The sequence below is a fragment of the Felis catus genome, chromosome A1, assembly GCF_018350175.1.
Source record: "Felis catus isolate Fca126 chromosome A1, F.catus_Fca126_mat1.0, whole genome shotgun sequence".
Lineage (NCBI taxonomy): Eukaryota > Metazoa > Chordata > Mammalia > Carnivora > Felidae > Felis > Felis catus.
The window spans coordinates 85278393-85295356 of record NC_058368.1 but is presented as its reverse complement, the minus strand read 5'-3'; the positions used below and the strand labels follow the sequence as shown (position 1 = coordinate 85295356).

The 16964-nt window shown below is 36.0% G+C and overlaps 2 protein-coding genes across 2 annotated transcripts; one reads left to right on the top strand and one right to left on the bottom strand.

Annotated features, from left to right (window-relative positions):
- Positions 1 to 475: 475 nt before the first annotated feature.
- Positions 476 to 1710, top strand: LOC111556985 (olfactory receptor 6M1-like). Its single transcript, XM_023240355.2, has one exon. It carries the CDS (start codon positions 476 to 478, stop codon positions 1430 to 1432), a length of 957 nt encoding a protein of 318 aa, XP_023096123.2. The 3' UTR covers positions 1433 to 1710.
- Positions 1711 to 15199: 13489 nt separating this feature from the next.
- Positions 15200 to 15898, bottom strand: LOC123386464 (olfactory receptor 49-like). Its single transcript, XM_045061005.1, has one exon. The coding sequence runs from the start codon at positions 15896 to 15898 to the stop codon at positions 15200 to 15202; it is 699 nt and encodes a 232-aa protein (XP_044916940.1).
- Positions 15899 to 16964: the final 1066 nt, after the last annotated feature.

The window sequence follows — 16964 nt, the reverse complement described above, 5'->3', positions numbered from 1 at the left end:
GCTCTTGAACCCTAGATGCACCATTGGCTTGAAGCTGGAGTCTGTACTCTCTATGTGCCCTTGTAACATTGGGACAGCCCAGTCTTCATGAGACAAACACTGGAAGTAAATTGCTTCTATATTTACAGGTACCAACTAATCTTTCATTTGTGTATTTTATCAGAACACTTACTGGACAAAGTTCTTATTGATAAAATATATAGTTGTAATTATATATTTAGCACACCCCACCCAAGTGTTACAGAATATAGAAAGGAAAGATGGAGTTATCAAAATTGATTTTCATAGCTCTTCAGCTGTATTTTTGTAGGATATGGTGTACCCAATCATAATATCAATTGTCTTTCTCAATTTTGCTAGAAAAAGTAGCTAAAATTTTATTTTAAATTTCTCCTTGATTTCTTAATTTGATGAATGATTCACCATTCTTTTTCCTATGCTATAACTCTCTTTACAGTAAAAAAGAGACATAAATATGGAAAGAAGGAATTGGACATTGGTGACTGAGATTATTCTTGTGGGGATACCAACCACCAGAGCTCTTGGGGGTCTCCTGTTCTTTATTTTTTCATTGGCTTACTTGGTGACAGTCCTTGGAAACAGCCTAATCATTATGCTGATTCTCATGGATTATAGGCTTCACTCACCCATGTATTTCTTCCTCAGCAATCTCTCCTTCAGTGAAGTATTAACCACAACCTGTGCTGTTCCCAAGATGCTGGCAGGCTTCCTGTCAGACAGAAAGAGCATATCCTTTGGTGGATGCTTCACCCAGTCTTATTTCTACTTCCTCTCTGGATGTACTGAGTTTATCCTTTTTGCAGTTATGTCCTATGATCGTTATGTGGCCATTTGCAGCCCTCTTCAGTACCCAGCAATTATGACCAGCTCACTGTGTGTGCGTCTTGTTATCCTCTCTTGGGTGGGTGGTTTTCTCCTCATTCTCCCGTCCACTGTCCTTAAGGTGGGGCTGCCATACTGTGGCCCCAATGTGATTGATCACTTTTTCTGTGACAGTGCCCCCCTCCTCCACTTGGCCTGTGCTGACATCCACATCATTGAGCTGTTAGACTTCCTCAGCTCCCTTGTCCTGCTCATCAGCTCCCTCTCACTCACTGTGGTCTCCTATGTTTATGTCATCTCCACCATTCTGAAGATACCCTCAGGTCAAGGTCAACGCAAAGCCTTTGCTACGTGTGCCTCTCACTTCATTGTGGTCTCCATGGGCTATGGGATCTCCATTTTTGTGTATGTCCACCTCTCCCAGAAGAGCAGCTTACATCTCAACAAGATCCTCTTTATCCTCTCTAGTGTTCTCACACCCCTCCTGAATCCCTTCATCTTCGGTCTACGGAATGAAACCATGAAAGATGTTCTGAAGGACAGCTTGGCCAAGGGCTGGAACTTCCTCAAGGGGATGAGGTCCAAGTGACACGATCTGTGAGAGTCATTTTAATTCTGGGATCCTCAGCTTCATCCATGATTCCAGCAAAGCCCCATGATGTACGTAAATTAACAAATAATGTGTGCTATGAAAGTATTTTAACTTGATAACCAAATATACAGGTTTCATGTGTATGTTAGATTTTGAAGATTTTGTTACAATAATTAATATTTTCATTTATAAGTGCTAATAGATGATGATGTGTTTAGTAATAGAAGTAATAGTATAGTATTTACTAAAAACTCAGTTTCAGATATCAGTTGGTTGGAAATGTATATATTATTTTAAATCATCATAATAAATTAAAGTGTAATTAATATGTGTGTGTGTGTGTGTTTGCATTAGGTATAAGACTGCTCTAAAAACTTTGTCTACAATCCAACAAGTTGAACTCACACACACACACACACAAGAATTACACCTTGAAATAGAATTTGAAATGTTTTAGTAGGGGCATAAACTCTATCATACTTTGGAATAACATATGCATTATTAATTTGCTTTATATTTCATGTCAGTTCAATTTTATTTATGACATTACTATTTATATGAAAACCTTCCAAAGATATATATATTTTTCCCACAGTTTCTTCAAGTACATGTGTTTTGCAATTTAGTATACTGATACACATGAAAATCTAATACATTTAAAGTGACAGAGGCACTATAACAATATAGGATAATTAAAGAGCAAAAATATAGAAGGAGAAATTTAGCAATATGGATTTGTTAAGGACAATTAAGATACCATTTTTGCACAAGCTAGGAAGTAATAATTTGGTGAACGGTAATATTAGAAATTCTTCTTTAGGAAAAATGGTGGTTATACAAGATACAGGAAGTTTTCCATACTTCTAAACTGCTGGCTAGAGATAGCAGAAAAATGGGAAATTGAACATGAAGGCAATTCATATGAATTATCTAAACTGAGGAATAGAGGGAAAACAATGAGAAAAAGATGAGTAGCACCAAAGGGAGCCTCGTCACAATATGACATTCTTTAATCTATGTATATTTATATCCCCACAGTGGAAACAGGTGATTTGTGAGGAAAAAATATAAAAAAAAATAGTGATTGATTTAATTCCCAATTCAGATATTTAAGCTGACATATTTCCACAAAAAGAAAAATAAGGGTACCAAATCTCACCAAAATCATTATCAAGTTAACAACATCTAGGCACACACTAGTCAAACTGCTGTAAACCTGCACTAAAGATAAAATTTGCAAGTAACCACAGGAAATAAAGTCACATTTAATATGTAGAGAAATGGCTAAAAGTCATCTCTGAGTTTTCATGAAAAATTGGTAAGCAATTGACAACAGAAAGACATGTTGAGGGGCTAAAAAAATAAAAACAAATAATAATTAAAAAACCTCTGGAATTCAAACATCCATATCCTTAAAAATGATAATAAAGTAAGGACCTTCCTTATTAAAATAAAACAAAGCAGAAATAATGTGTCACCAGCCCGTGTAGATGACAGAAAATGTTAAAAGATATCTTCAGGCTGATGGAAAATTACTCCAAATGGAAACTTGTATTAATTTATTTGAGCAAAAGTCACCAAATGGTTAACAAGTTAGCAAATATGAGCAATTTTACTTTATTTTTATCATGTCATCTAAAAGACAAGAGAGTGGGGTATCTGGATAGCTGTCGGTTAAGCGTCCGACTTTAGCTCAGGTCATGGTCTCACAGTTTGTGAGTTCAAGCCTGGTGTCGGGCTCTGTGCTGACAACTCAGAGCCTGGAGCCTGCTTTGAATTGTATGTCTCCCTCTCTATGCCTCTCCCCAACTGGCTCTCTCTCTCTCTCTCTCTCTTACTAAACACACACACACATGCACACACACACACACACACACACACACACACACAATTAACAAGATAGTAAGTATATATATATAAACACCATAAAAGTATCTAATGTGCAATAACAGAGTTTATATATATATATATATATATATATGTGTGTGTGTGTGTGTATATACACATACGTATACATATATATGTAATAAAAGTTGACTAATGATTATTATATTTGAGAAATAGGGCATAGGAAGAGGAAGTGTATGCAGGTGTAGGAAGTGGACACTAGAAATCTCAAGGTGGTTTCAGAGGATGCAGAGAAAGAGGAACCCTTTTACACTACTGGTGAGAATGAAAAATGGTGCAGCCTCTCTGGAGAACAATATGGAGGCTCCTCAAAAAATTCAAAATAGAACTACCCTATGATCTGGCAATTGCACTGCTGGGTATTTATCCAAAGTATACAAAAATTGTGATTTGAAGGTTCACATGCATCCCAGTGTCTATAGTAGCACTATCAACAATAGCCAAAGTATGGAAAGAGTCCAACGTCCACTGACTGATAAATGGATAAAGCAGATGTGGTATACATATAAACTATGGAATATTACTCAGTGATAAAAATAATGATATCTTGTCATTTGTAACAGTGTGGATTGAACTAGAGTGTACAATCCTAACTGAAATGAGTCAGAAAAATTTGTCAGAAAAAGACAAATATCACATGATTTCACTCATATTTGGAATAAGACAAAACGGATGAACATAGGGGAAGGGAAGAAAAAATAAGATTAAAAACAGAGAGGGAGACAAACCATAAGAGTGTCTTAAACACAGAGAATAACCTGAGGGTTGCTAGAGGGTGGTAACAGGGGATGGGCTAAATGGGTGATGGGCATTAAGGAGGACACTTGTTGGGATGATCACTGGGAGTTATATGTAAGTGATGAGTCACAAAATACTACTCCTGAAATCATTATTACACTATATGTTAACTAACTGGGAATTAAATTTAAAACAATGAGGACAAAAAGTAAAATAGTAAAAATAAAATAAAAGAATTATTGTTGATTCTGGTCATACAGGAGGAAAAATGCATAGAAAAAAATTATAATTTCTATAAATTATAGAAAAATTTATCAAATTTCTACTTGTGTTGCCACTTTATAAGGGTTATATGTCATTTATACTAATAAAGTGTATTCTATCCTTCAAAAAAATCTCACGGTGGATTCAAGGGGAAGAAGAGGCAAGTAGGAAGTATGGATGTATAGTGACAGTATAGTGGAAGAAAGGAAAGGGAACAGTAAAATAATTTGTCATTAACAAAAAGAAAGAGAAAGAAAGAAAAGAGAAAGAAAGAAAGAAAGAAAGAGGAATGAAAGAGAAGAAAGAAGGAAAGGAAGGAAGGAAGGAAGGAAGGAAGGAAGGAAGGAAGAAGATAGGAAAGGACAAACTGAGGAACAACAGCAGTAGCAATCAGGATGAAGGGACAATAAGTAATCAGGTAGAATTAAAATTGGAATGAGAAATTTAATTAAATAGGAATAGACTTAAAACACAAAACACCAAGTAATGACAGAAAGTCTCAGACTGGGTAAAGAAGAACTTGATTTACACTGTCTATAAAAGATGCATTCTAAAGAGAGATATGCATAAAAAGAAAAGGATAGAATACAGAAGATATCCTATGGGCATATTAAGCAGAGGGAAAATGGTGACCATTGACATTTACCAAATAAATTTCAAGGTGAAGACTATTGAGAGATATAATCAAGAGTATTACATACTGGAAAAATGATACAGTTTAAAGAAAGGGATAATATTTCAAATTATCAAATTATGTAACAATGCAACAGAACATCCAACCCCATAAAGCCAAATATTTATGGAAGTGCAAGGAAAACTTGCTGAGTCTGTATCATAGTCAGAGATTTTAATATCTTCTCTCCCCATAATTGATAAATACTATGTAATTATCAGTAAAAATATCAGTAAGTATATAGAATTTCCAAATACTGTCAAACAATTTGATCCAGTTAAACATTAAAACAACACACTATCTTCAGAACACACATTCTATGTGTAGAGAAGGAAAAATTCTCTTCTGCCTTCTTAGAGTCTCTGGCTGGGCCTAAGGATTAAATTGACATAAACCAGATTAACAGGAGAAAAGTGTCCAAATTTCATTGAGATTTTACACATACATGAGAGCCTTTACAAAGCAATGAAGACCTGAAGTTGTGACCAGAGCAGGAAAATGTTATATCTTTCAAAAGAGGAAACAATGAATTTCTGAAGAATTTGCAAAACAGAGGGGTTTGGGCTACACGTAGAAATAGTGAAGAATTAACAGGGTTTGATTTCACAGCCTTGTCAATCCTAAATTCCCTGTCTCTGGTGATAAGGATGTCTCCCTCCTTGTATAGGAGGGCACATTTCACAGGGAGTTTTATCTCCTGCTTTCAGAATAAAAAGGAGGGTCCGAGTGTCCTTATGCACCTGCTATTGCTAGAGCCTATAACTAAAAACAATCCACATGCCAAAGTGGCATATTTTGGAGTGACAGTCTCTGAATGCCTTCAAACTCTCAGGAAGTGAATATGGAAAGTTCATCAAGACAGACCATAGGCTGGTGCATAAATCATTCTCAACATAGTTCAAAGGAAGGAACTCATACGAAGCATATATCCTAATAATGGAGTTAAATTAGAATTCAATAAAATATAATGTTTATAAAAATTCTCAAAGAATTGAGAATTAAGTAACCATTTCTATGTAAACCTTGGGAATAAGAAAAAATAAAAAAAAACAAAATAGAAAATACCTTGAAAGTATTTTAATATTGACAATAAAAGCACAACACAAAATTTGTGGTTTCTTCCTAACGCAGGGCTTCATGGTGAAATTACAACTTTAAACACCTTAATCAGAATAACAGGTTGAAAATATGTTATGCAAATTTCCACATAACACAACCAGAAAAAGCATACTTTACTGAAAGTAGGTAACAGAAAATAATAATACGAATAAACTCAAGTCAAAATGAAGTAGAAAATATATACAGAATGCAGGAATTCAAGCCAAATAAATATTGGCTCTTAGAAAAAAAAATAATAAAATATGTAAGACCCTACTGAGTAAAAAAAGAGAGAACTCACAAAATATCAATATTAAGAAAGAAATTAGGGGTGCCTGGGTGGCTCAGTAGTTTAAATGTATGAATCTTGATTTTGGCTCAGATCATGATCTCATGGTTTTGCGGTTTTGAACCCTGAATAGGGCTCCATGTTGACAGCGCAGAGACTGCTTGGGGTTCTCTCTCTCTCTCCCTCTCTGCCTTTTCCCTACTCATGCTGTCTCTGACTCTCTCAAAATAAACAAACTTTAAAAAAAGAATGAAAATTAAACTATCACTGTATATTCTATGGATTATAAGGGAAACTTATTGAATAACTTTAGCCCAATTACAAATGGAATTTCAGTACACTAAAACAGTGGCACCTTATCCAGCCTGTAGGATAAGGAGTCCACTGTAGGAGTCCACTGGGTCCAGAGTCACTTTCCCCTGGGGGCACTCCTACAGTCAGGTCATGGCTGAGGCTGGGTTATATGACTGGCAAGGTTAGTATCAGGGCTGAGAAGACTTGTACATGACACATTTTCATGGACTGAACTTGAGGTAACTGAACATTCTTGTACAGTTTGTGGGGTCAGATGCCTTCTGGAGAATTTGCACATGAATGCCAAGACCACACTCACATTGCAGGTGCTGTTATGGTGTTCTTTGCAAAAGATTGACTAAGATTTTATGCAAGTGGAGAAATTGGAAATGGAAACATTGTCAGCAAGAAGTAATGACAATAAAGAAGAGAAAGCTGTTACCATAGAGATGATTCAGCCAATTCACCTAACTTTTGCACAAAAGTTCCTGAAGTACTTTTATAAAACCACTCCCTTCTCTCCTACAGTCACAAGAACTATGTTATCAGATACCACTTATCTCGGAGAATAAAATTGCTGATATGGGACATTTAAAGCACTATTTGTCTCCCAAGATCCAGGGTGAAAAAGGATGTTAGGAATTCCTAAAATCCAAGAAAATAAAACTAAGTAAGCCCTTTGAGAACTGCTCCCAGATGCTAGCACGGACCTAAGTCTTTTTCTGTCCACAAATTTGTACCTTTGAGAATAGATGTAGGGACCGTTTTTTGTGCATAATCTATGTTTCCCCTCTATTGTCTACAATTTGACTAAATAATAAAGTCCAAAGTTAAAACAAATACAAGGTTGTGGTGCTCCTTGATGGAAGCCCACAGGACTGTGGCTTCCCTGAGTCTAATCTTGTGAGTAGGAGACACTCCACCCCCTACTCCACAGCACAGCCTTGTTACCCTGTGCACCTGTTCCTTGCCAGGGCTGAGCCAGGTGATGGGGCCCTGGGAACCTGGAGGGAGGCTGGCCTCTGGGTCTGGAAGCCAGGAGCCCCTTGTCTCAGTGAAGGTGCAGTGCCAGGGATGCCCCTCCAGGCTGAGCGCACTAGGGCCGCCCCTCTCTCACTTACAGACTGGGCTCAGGCAGTTCTGCTTCTCACTCAAGCTCTGGACTCCCAGTCAGAAACCTGAAGTTCTTAGAGGTGCCAGAGCATCTTCTGTGGATGCAGGTGGGAAGAGGAGTGGGCTGTGACCTCTGCCCTGTGCCTGAGGGCTCACCCTGGGCTGAGTGGCAGTACTTGTTCTGGGCTGTCTGGTGGTGTTGTACTTGTCAGTAGTTATCCTCAGCACAGGCTTATGGGCTGCCCTCACTGGGACCTGTTCAAAGTTGCCTGTGATGGTAGAAGACCTTCTTGGGTGTAAGTGGGACTGTGCAGGGTGTACCTCAGAAGGTGGACTGTCGCTGTGCTCTGTCCCTTAGCATTCTTCCCATGTCATGGCCTCCTCCCTTCCCCACAGGTTGGAACCTCCCCTTCTCCCTCTGTGTGCCTGTGGTGCTGTGGAACCTGGATGGGCTGGGGGTGACCCTGTGGAGGCCAGTAGGCTCCCCATTCAGGTGGTACAGGCACGGAGTGTGGTGGGCACTCCCTGTTGGCCCCACTGTATACCACGTGGCCCTGATGGCATGGGAGCTTCATGTCTGACCTTCCTAAAACGGGGCTTGGTGTTGTTGCTGGCCACACCTCTAACACACTTTCCTGCCTTTCCTGAGCCACCTGTTGCCTCCCTATTTGTAGTCCTTCTTCCTGGGTCAGGACCTCAGTGCCTACTGCCCTGCTTGCTGGGCCTGGCACAGGGTGTAGACCATCAGAAATGCCCTCCAGGCGCCATCAATAGGAACTCTGCCCCCCACACACAGCTTCTCAGATGGTTTTCCAGCCAGAACCTTCTCCTGGGCATTGACTCTCCCCTGGTCTCTTAGGCTGCTATCTTCCAGGTTCTGTTGCTGCTGTTTCAGTGGCCACCCTTCATACCACAGGTGTCAGAACCTGGCCTGCAGTGGGGAGCTCAGGAGCAGAGGAGAAAGAGGAAGAGACCTGGACACTGCAGTAGCCATGGACCACACACATGGTTGTGAATATCAATATTTGTTTTTTTATTGCTGAGTGACATTTTGCTATATAGAGTTTATCATACTCTGTTTCTCCCTTGTTTCCTCGTGATTTTGATTGGGTCTGATGTGTGATTATTATAGAAAAAAAACTAGTATGAACATGTGCCAACTTTTTATAGGTCCACTTTCTAATAAAAATTACTAATGTTTAAAAGTCTAATCCTGTTTCAAAGGATAGGCACATCTTACATCTTATAAGAAACATCAAGGAGTATTTTCAGCTTTTATAACATTAAACTTCCACTAGTGATAAAAATTCTGTTATATCGCATACTTTTCAATGCTTTGATTTGTGCATATTTTTAAAACAGTCATTAAAAGTCATTTGAGACTATGAAAGCTTTATATCTCTATGGTTTGAATTTGCATTTGATTACTAATGATGCTAAGTATATTTTAAGCTACCAATATACCATTTTTTGAGGAGGTCCAGTTTTTGTGTAATGGTTGTTTCACCTCTAATATATCTTTGCTTATGCCTTCTTCTATAATCTTTATAATTTTACTTTTTATATTTAGTCATATGATCCATGTGAACTTAGTTGTTCTATATGTAATGAGGAAGGAATGAAGTGCTCTTCATTTACTTGTTTATACATTTTTGCCCAGGTGATATATTTTTTCCTGTATCTTTCATAAGTTTCCCCAGCTTTACTGAAATATTATTTATATAACGTATGTAACTTTAAGGTGCATAACATGATGATATGATAAACTTATACATTGAGAAGTGATTACCGCAATAATGTTAGCTGACACTTTCATTACCTCAAATAATTGCTGTTTTTTAAGCAATAACATTTAAAATCAACTTTTTAAATTATTTTCAAGTGTTTCCTGGGTAGATGAGTCAGTTACGTATCTGACTCAAGATTTCTAAATCTGACAGATTTCACTTAATTTTTTCCACAATTCTTTCCATTTTTCTTACTTTTTTAAATACATATTTCATAATTAGCTTGTTAATTTCCCCAAAAATCATGCTTGAATTTGGTTGAGATTGAAGTAAATCTTATCCATTGGGTTTTTAATTCAATTATTTCATTATTGACTTCTGTATTTTACTTTCTTTCCCATTGTATAATTTTCATTTTTTTTCAGTATCCCAAATTTGTCCTCTAACTTCTTAAACATTTTATCCATAGTTATTTTAAATCTATGTCAAATAATACTATCTTTTATTTTGAGGTTTATTTTCCCATTAGAATTGAAGATTTCTGTTTGACTTTTATAAATTACTTTTACTTTTCACTACTTGCCAGTCATCGAGCTGGCATATATTTTATGTTAAAAATTGCTTAAAAAATTAATGGATAATAAGAAAAAAGTTATATTTCTTAAACTGAATGTCATAAATTATTATTTTTCTTTTTTAATGACATTGAAATCACTTTGATAGTTGTCACCACTGACACATTCCCATCTCATTGCTTGAAAATTTAGCCGAACTCTAAAAGCTATTATAATTATTTAAATAGACAAATGGTACCCTGAAAACACCAATGAAAATAATTCTGTGCTGTGTCCAAAATGCTTTAAATTACAGAGTTATCTGACTGTCAATGGAAGCAAACAAATCTCACAAACAAATCTGTGTCACATGTATACCATCCTACTCGAGAAGGATGCACACACTAATTCATTAGCTCCAATTCCCAAAACTATGTGCATTCTTGCTTATTTTTTTCAGAAACTTTATAAATGTCATAGTTTTAAGGCTAGAAACATTTTGCTATTTCATACTTTTCCAAAAGTGAGAAATTGTGAACAAATGAATACTCAAAGTTTTTTAACCACTGTGATTCCTTGATTTGTCTGTTGTTCTGTTATTGGTGTATAGAAATGCGAGAGTTTTTGCACATTGATTTAATATCTGTTGATCTTGCTGAATTCATTTATTACTTCTACAAATATTTGTGGAATCTTTTGGATTTTCTACACAGAGTACCATGTCATCTGCAAATAGGGAGTTTGATTTCTTCTTTGCCGATTTAGATGCTTTTTATTTCTTTTGTTTTATTATTTCTGAGGCTAAGACTTCTAATACTATGTTAAATAGTGGACATACTTGTCTTGTTACTAACCATACGTGAATGATTCTCAATTTTTCCCCTCTGAGGATGGTATTAGATTTGGGTCTTTCACATATGGTGTGTATGATGTTGAAGTATGTTCCCCTATGCTGCATTTTGTCAAATGCCTTTTTTTTTTTTTTTGCCTGTTGAGAAGATTGTATTGTTGTTATCCTTACTTTATTTAATGTGGTGTATGATGTTGATGTGAGCCCTGTGGCACAGAAATAATTCTCACTTGATCATGGTGAATAATTATTTTAATGTACTTTTGAATTCTATTTGCTAGTGTCTTGTTAAGAATTTTTGCATCCATGATCATTCAGGATATTGTACTGTAATTACCCTCTTCAGTGGGGGTGTTTGGCTGGTTTTGAAATAAATGTAATGCTGGCTTCTTAGAGCCAGTTTTCAAGTTTTACTTCTATTTCTATTTTTTGTAACAGTTTGAATAGACTAGGTATTAACTCTTCTTTAAATGTTTGGTAGAATTTCCTGAGAAGCCATCTGGGCCAGGAGTCCTATTTGTTGGGAGATTTCTGATTACTGATTCAATTTCTTGTCTGGTGTTGGGTCTGTCAAGTTTTATATTTCTTCATGTTTCAGTGTTTATAATGTGTGAGTTTCTAGGAATTCTTTATCAGTTCACTTTCACTGAAATGTTTGTATTTCAATCCAGAGTGCTGTTACTGGCTTATTAAACCCTGTTGTGTAGCAGACTAGATGTGCCAAAGATCTAATATATTTTGTGTCCAGTTCTTCATCAATGACTGATAGGAGTTGGTATACCAAATACCTTCTGTCACTGATGGGGTAACCTGGAATACATGTTTTCTAGTGATTCCAAGAGTCCTCTCCTGGATGTATTTCCCCTTTCTAAAAAGTGTTATTGGAAATCATACCCATAAAATAACATTTTGAAATTGGATTACTCACCACCCAGGTGGCAACCAATATCCTATCCCTGTAGGTAGGGTAGTGGCATCAACACTTGACATTCTGAAGTGTGAAAAAGTACTAATAATTTCACTTGATGACTGGTACAGGACACAGGTAGAATAAGAATGGATAATAGTATTTCTTTAGCATTTGAGTTACATCAGAAAAAATTTTTAATATTTATTGATCACATATCATGTAGCAAGCCCAAACCTATGTACCAACTTTTGTGCTCTTATTTTAATGAGTAGAGTTTAGGATGACTAAGCTCTGGAGATGGACAGTGATTATGGTTGCACAGTGGTGTGAATGTGCTTAATGTCACTGAATTGTGCACTCAAGAAGAAAAAAAAAGTTTTATGTATATTTTACCATGAATAAAAGTAGCATGTATAATCCATATTTACATTAAAATATATGTGTAAATATTTATAGAAACATTTCTAAATGAATATACATGTAAACAGTATGTTGTAATTATATTGGTCAAAAAAAGAGATCATTTATGAAATTCTATTGTCATTAATTGTTTATTCATCACTATCCCTTTTGCCATTTTGAACATTTACCTAGATTTCTTTCTTTACTGTGATTCATTGGTATCTATGAACTATCTTTGCATATAACAGAACTAGAAATACATATTAAATGAAACAATGACTAAAATTCTGAATTCCATTAAACTCTTGCTCTTACTGTTTTGTGACGGTCAATAATACATAACTTCCTTTGCTTCATTTTCATCATCTTCACATTAGTGGTTTGAATACAAAATTTCTAATACTTGTAAGATATTAGACACAAAAATTGTTATTTTGTTGACAAATGGTTGAACTCATCTTAAAACTTGAAGGAGTTCTATGAGTGATTTTACTTTCTCATGTTTTAGTTTATTGGGGGAAATAGAAACATATGAATCAACTTTTATTAACTTCTGGAAATTTGTAAATTCCTCCCAGAGCATTGTCACATACAATATGAGTAATGCAAAAGTATATAATTAGAAGATATATTTACAGATTCAAAATGAACATGACTTATTATAAAAGTATAGTGCTTCAGTTGTAACTTACTGAAACACACTTAATTGAAACTTATTTAGCCAGGGATGGAACACAAATGAATAAAACAGTCACCATTAATGTCCTATTCTGAAAACTCAGTCTTTTAGGAAATAAAATTCGCCATCCAATTGCAAGAGGGAGGGTGATCCATGTTAAATATAATTTAGTGTAGGAGGTCCTAGGAGCTGTAATATCCAGGGAATGTGAAGAAGTCTGCCTTATCTGAGGCTTATGATGGAAAAAGTGATCTGTTGCTAGGAATCTTATTGTCACCCCTTGTGATTACCCAGCTGATTTTATATTTTTTCTTCAGAAATGTTATGCTCCCTTTCATACAGTCATTAATTATATTTCTAGGTTTTATTGATGACAATACAGTAAAGTAAAATAATAATAACTTCAAAGGCATTCTATGAGTGAAAATTCTAATTTTCTTTCTGTTCGCACATAGTGATTTCAACACCATGAATGGTCTCCATCCAGGCACGCCATAGAAGTCTTGCTAGGACATGGGGGTACTAACTGAGAATAGATGAGCACAATTATTAATAGTTTTTTTTTCTTTTCTAAAAGAGTAAGAATTTTAAAGTCAGAGAGGTGGAGAGTATAAGAAGTTAACAGCTAGGAATCAGAAAAGACAGATAGGAAGGAATCTGGGAATAATTGACAAATCAAATTGTAGTTTTTTATATCAGTTTACTGTAAGCAAGGCTAAAGCCATGCTTGAAACATTTACAGAGTATTTAATGGTCAGAAAATTTTGTTGTATATGAGACGAGTACCTCTGTGATCTGTGGATTGAAATTACGTGCTCGTTATGGAGACAGCTCAGTTTTCGTGAAATATATAATTCACAGTAACAATGATGGATCACAGATCATGTTAGTCTAAGTACTTACTTTAGAGTTATTTTCTCACTTATACCTAATTAAGATATTTTTACTGTCCTTTCAAATAGTGAAAAAGTGATGCAATCTAAGTTATGTTGCAATTCCAAGGTCATTATTAGTATTAGTTTTTAATAAAACCTCTTCTTATAAAAATTTTTATGTTCAAAGTTCAGTATCTGAAGTAATTTCCTACTATTCTGAAAAAAAATATTGTAAATAGGCCATTGTGATAAATTTCTGCTACTTACCTATCAGTTGTCTGCATAATTAGCAGAGGCCTGTAAGTTCTGATAAATTCCTTTGCCACAGGTAGATATATCCTTATATTCTATGGCATAGAATTTGAGTACAAATGCTAAGGACATGGAGTCATGAGTAGATCAGTCCACAATTAAAATCCAAATTTAAGTAACAAAGGGACAATATACGCAACATTTCAAAGTTGAAGTCAGATCATGTTTAATATTTTCTTCTAAAAACAATCCATATGAATCAAATGTGAAATATAAGTTAATATTTGAAAACTGTGGTAAATTAAGAAAATACTTACAGAAGAAACACCTAATACTGGCTTTGTTTGAATTAAAAATCCCTAGACTGTACAAAATTTTGATTTTTAAAACACTGGAGGCACAGAAAAAATGGGAATAATAATTACTGACATATTTATATCTATCTATCAGTATGTTTGTATGTATTATGAATGCATGTACATAATTTTAGATCTATGTGACTTACTGTTAAGTAAACCTGGACAAAAATCAGGAAGTGATATATGTTTTCCTAAATGTTTTCCTTATGCAAGCATATTAACTTTGAGTTATATTACAAAATCATTTTATTGCCAGACATGAAGATATCTTTGTTGTAGATATTATTTTTGTGGTTTTAAAGATCTTGGGGAGCCTGGGTGGCGCAGTCGGTTAAGCGTCCGACTTCAGCCAGGTCACGATCTCGCGGTCCGTGAGTTCAAGCCCCGCGTCAGGCTCTGGGCTGATGGCTCGGAGCCTGGAGCCTGTTTCCGATTCTGTGTCTCCCTCTCTCTCTGCCCCTCCCCCGTTCATGCTCTGTCTCTCTCTGTCCCAAAAATAAATAAACGTTGAAAAAAAAATTTAAAAAAGATCTTGAATTTGTTAACATGCCTGCATATTTATTGAAAGCATCTCTCAGGGATTCTTTGACTTTCTCATTTCGAAGACTATAGATGAAAGGGTTCAACATCGGTGTTACAACGGTGTTCAGCACTGTGGCAAATTTGTTAAGATCCATCACATCACCCTTTTTTGGGCGGATGTAAATAAAGATGGAGCTTCCATAATAAAGTGTCACAACAGTGATGTGTGAAACACAAGTGGAGAAAGCTTTCTGCTGTCACTGGACAGAAGGAATTCTAAGGATAGCAATAATAATGTACATGTAAGACACTCCTGTGAAGAGCAAGGAGCCCAAGAGCAACACAGCAGAGGAGATAAAGTCAGCCAGCTCAGCCAGAGCGATATCTGCACAGACCAGCTTTAGCACAGGGCCACTGTCACAAAAGAAGTGATTGATAATATTTGGTCCACAAAAGGGCAGAGGAGCAGTTAAGATTGATGGTGCTAAAATTGACAAAAATGCACCTAAATAGGATCCCAGAAGCAACAATATGCATGTCTGTTTGTTCATGATGATGGCATACCTCAATGGGTTGCAGATGGCAATGTATCGATCAAATGACATGACGACCAGGATGAAGGATTCCGTGGATCCCAAGAAGAAGTAGAAGAAAGACTGTGTGAGACATCCTATGAAGGATATTGCCTTGGTGAGGGAAAATATGTTTGCCAGCATCTTAGGCACCACTGTGGAGGTCATGGCAACTTCAAGGAAGGAAAGATTGGCTACAAAGAAATACATGAGTGAATGCAGATGGTAGTCACCACACACCAAAAGGACGATCATGGTGTTGCCAATCAGAGACGTCATGTACATGAGCAAGAATGCATAAAAAAGAAGAATTTCTACTTCCTTTTCATTCTGAAACCCCAGAAGAATAAACTCCATGACTCTGGTCTTGTTTCTGTGATCCATAATGTTGACACTTCCACCTGACATAATAAACAAAATATAAGTTCATGGTTGGTCTTTGCAACTTAACTTTGGAAGTGCCCTTACTATAGAAATTATCTTTTTCTTTGTGGAAGGATGATAATAAAAACAAAATAAAATAAGTCCTGAGATGAACTGTGGAATGCACTTCTACATTAAGATTGACACAATTGTTCTTTTGAAAGACCTGTGAGTCTGTGCTCAGTGTATGGACTCTAACAGTGAAGTTAGCTGTTCATGAGCCATGTGAACATATGAGTAGTGCCCTTTGGGATAGGCACATCACAGTGACTTTAATCCATTCAGATGTAAAAGAATGCTGGCAGACAGACTTGCTATCAAGTCTAATTCTATATTAATATTCATATACAAAAATAACTTTGAAAAGATATTTTATTATCAGTGAGAAAAAAAAGCTAAAAAAACCCAACTAGACATGATCGATAATAGGTTCATGACCCTTTAGTTATGGGTACCAACCTCTATTACTGTTAAATTGATCATTAATGTAAAGTCAGCCTCATGTAATCATTATATAGAATCATATCTCAGGGGAGCTGAGGGGCTGTTTGTTAAGTGTCCAAATCTTGGTCTTGGCTCAGGTCATGATTTCATGGTTTGTGGGTTCAAGTCCTGCATTGGACTCTGTGATGACAGCTTGGAGACTGCCTGGGACTCTCTCGTTGTCCCTCTCTCTCTCTTTCCTTCTCCCACTCATGCTCACTTGCTCACTCTCTCACTCTAAAAGTAAATAAATAAACTTTAAAATCACTTCTCATAGTTCATAAGATGCTCACAGGTCTTTTTAAAATAAGAAAAAGAATCAAACATATGACTTTATCAATGCTGATTGTATTTATCTTGGAATTAATTCAAACAGAGCAAACATTTGGTGAGAAGGGTAGAGAAACTGAACTTCTGAATTTTACTAAGAGAAGAAGCAAAAGTGTAAGTACAGTTCGTATTATAAATGAAGAATAAAAAGTGAAGAAAAAAGACACAGGAACATTCTTGGAGAGGAATTTTGTTAAATAAAGTTTTGGATTAG

Excerpts from the sequence above, each read along its gene's own strand:
- LOC111556985 (XM_023240355.2), top strand. The coding sequence starts at position 476 with ATGGAAAGAAGGAATTGGACATTGGTGACTGAGATTATTCTTGTGGGG.
- LOC123386464 (XM_045061005.1), bottom strand. The coding sequence starts at position 15,898 with ATGGATCACAGAAACAAGACCAGAGTCATGGAGTTTATTCTTCTGGGG.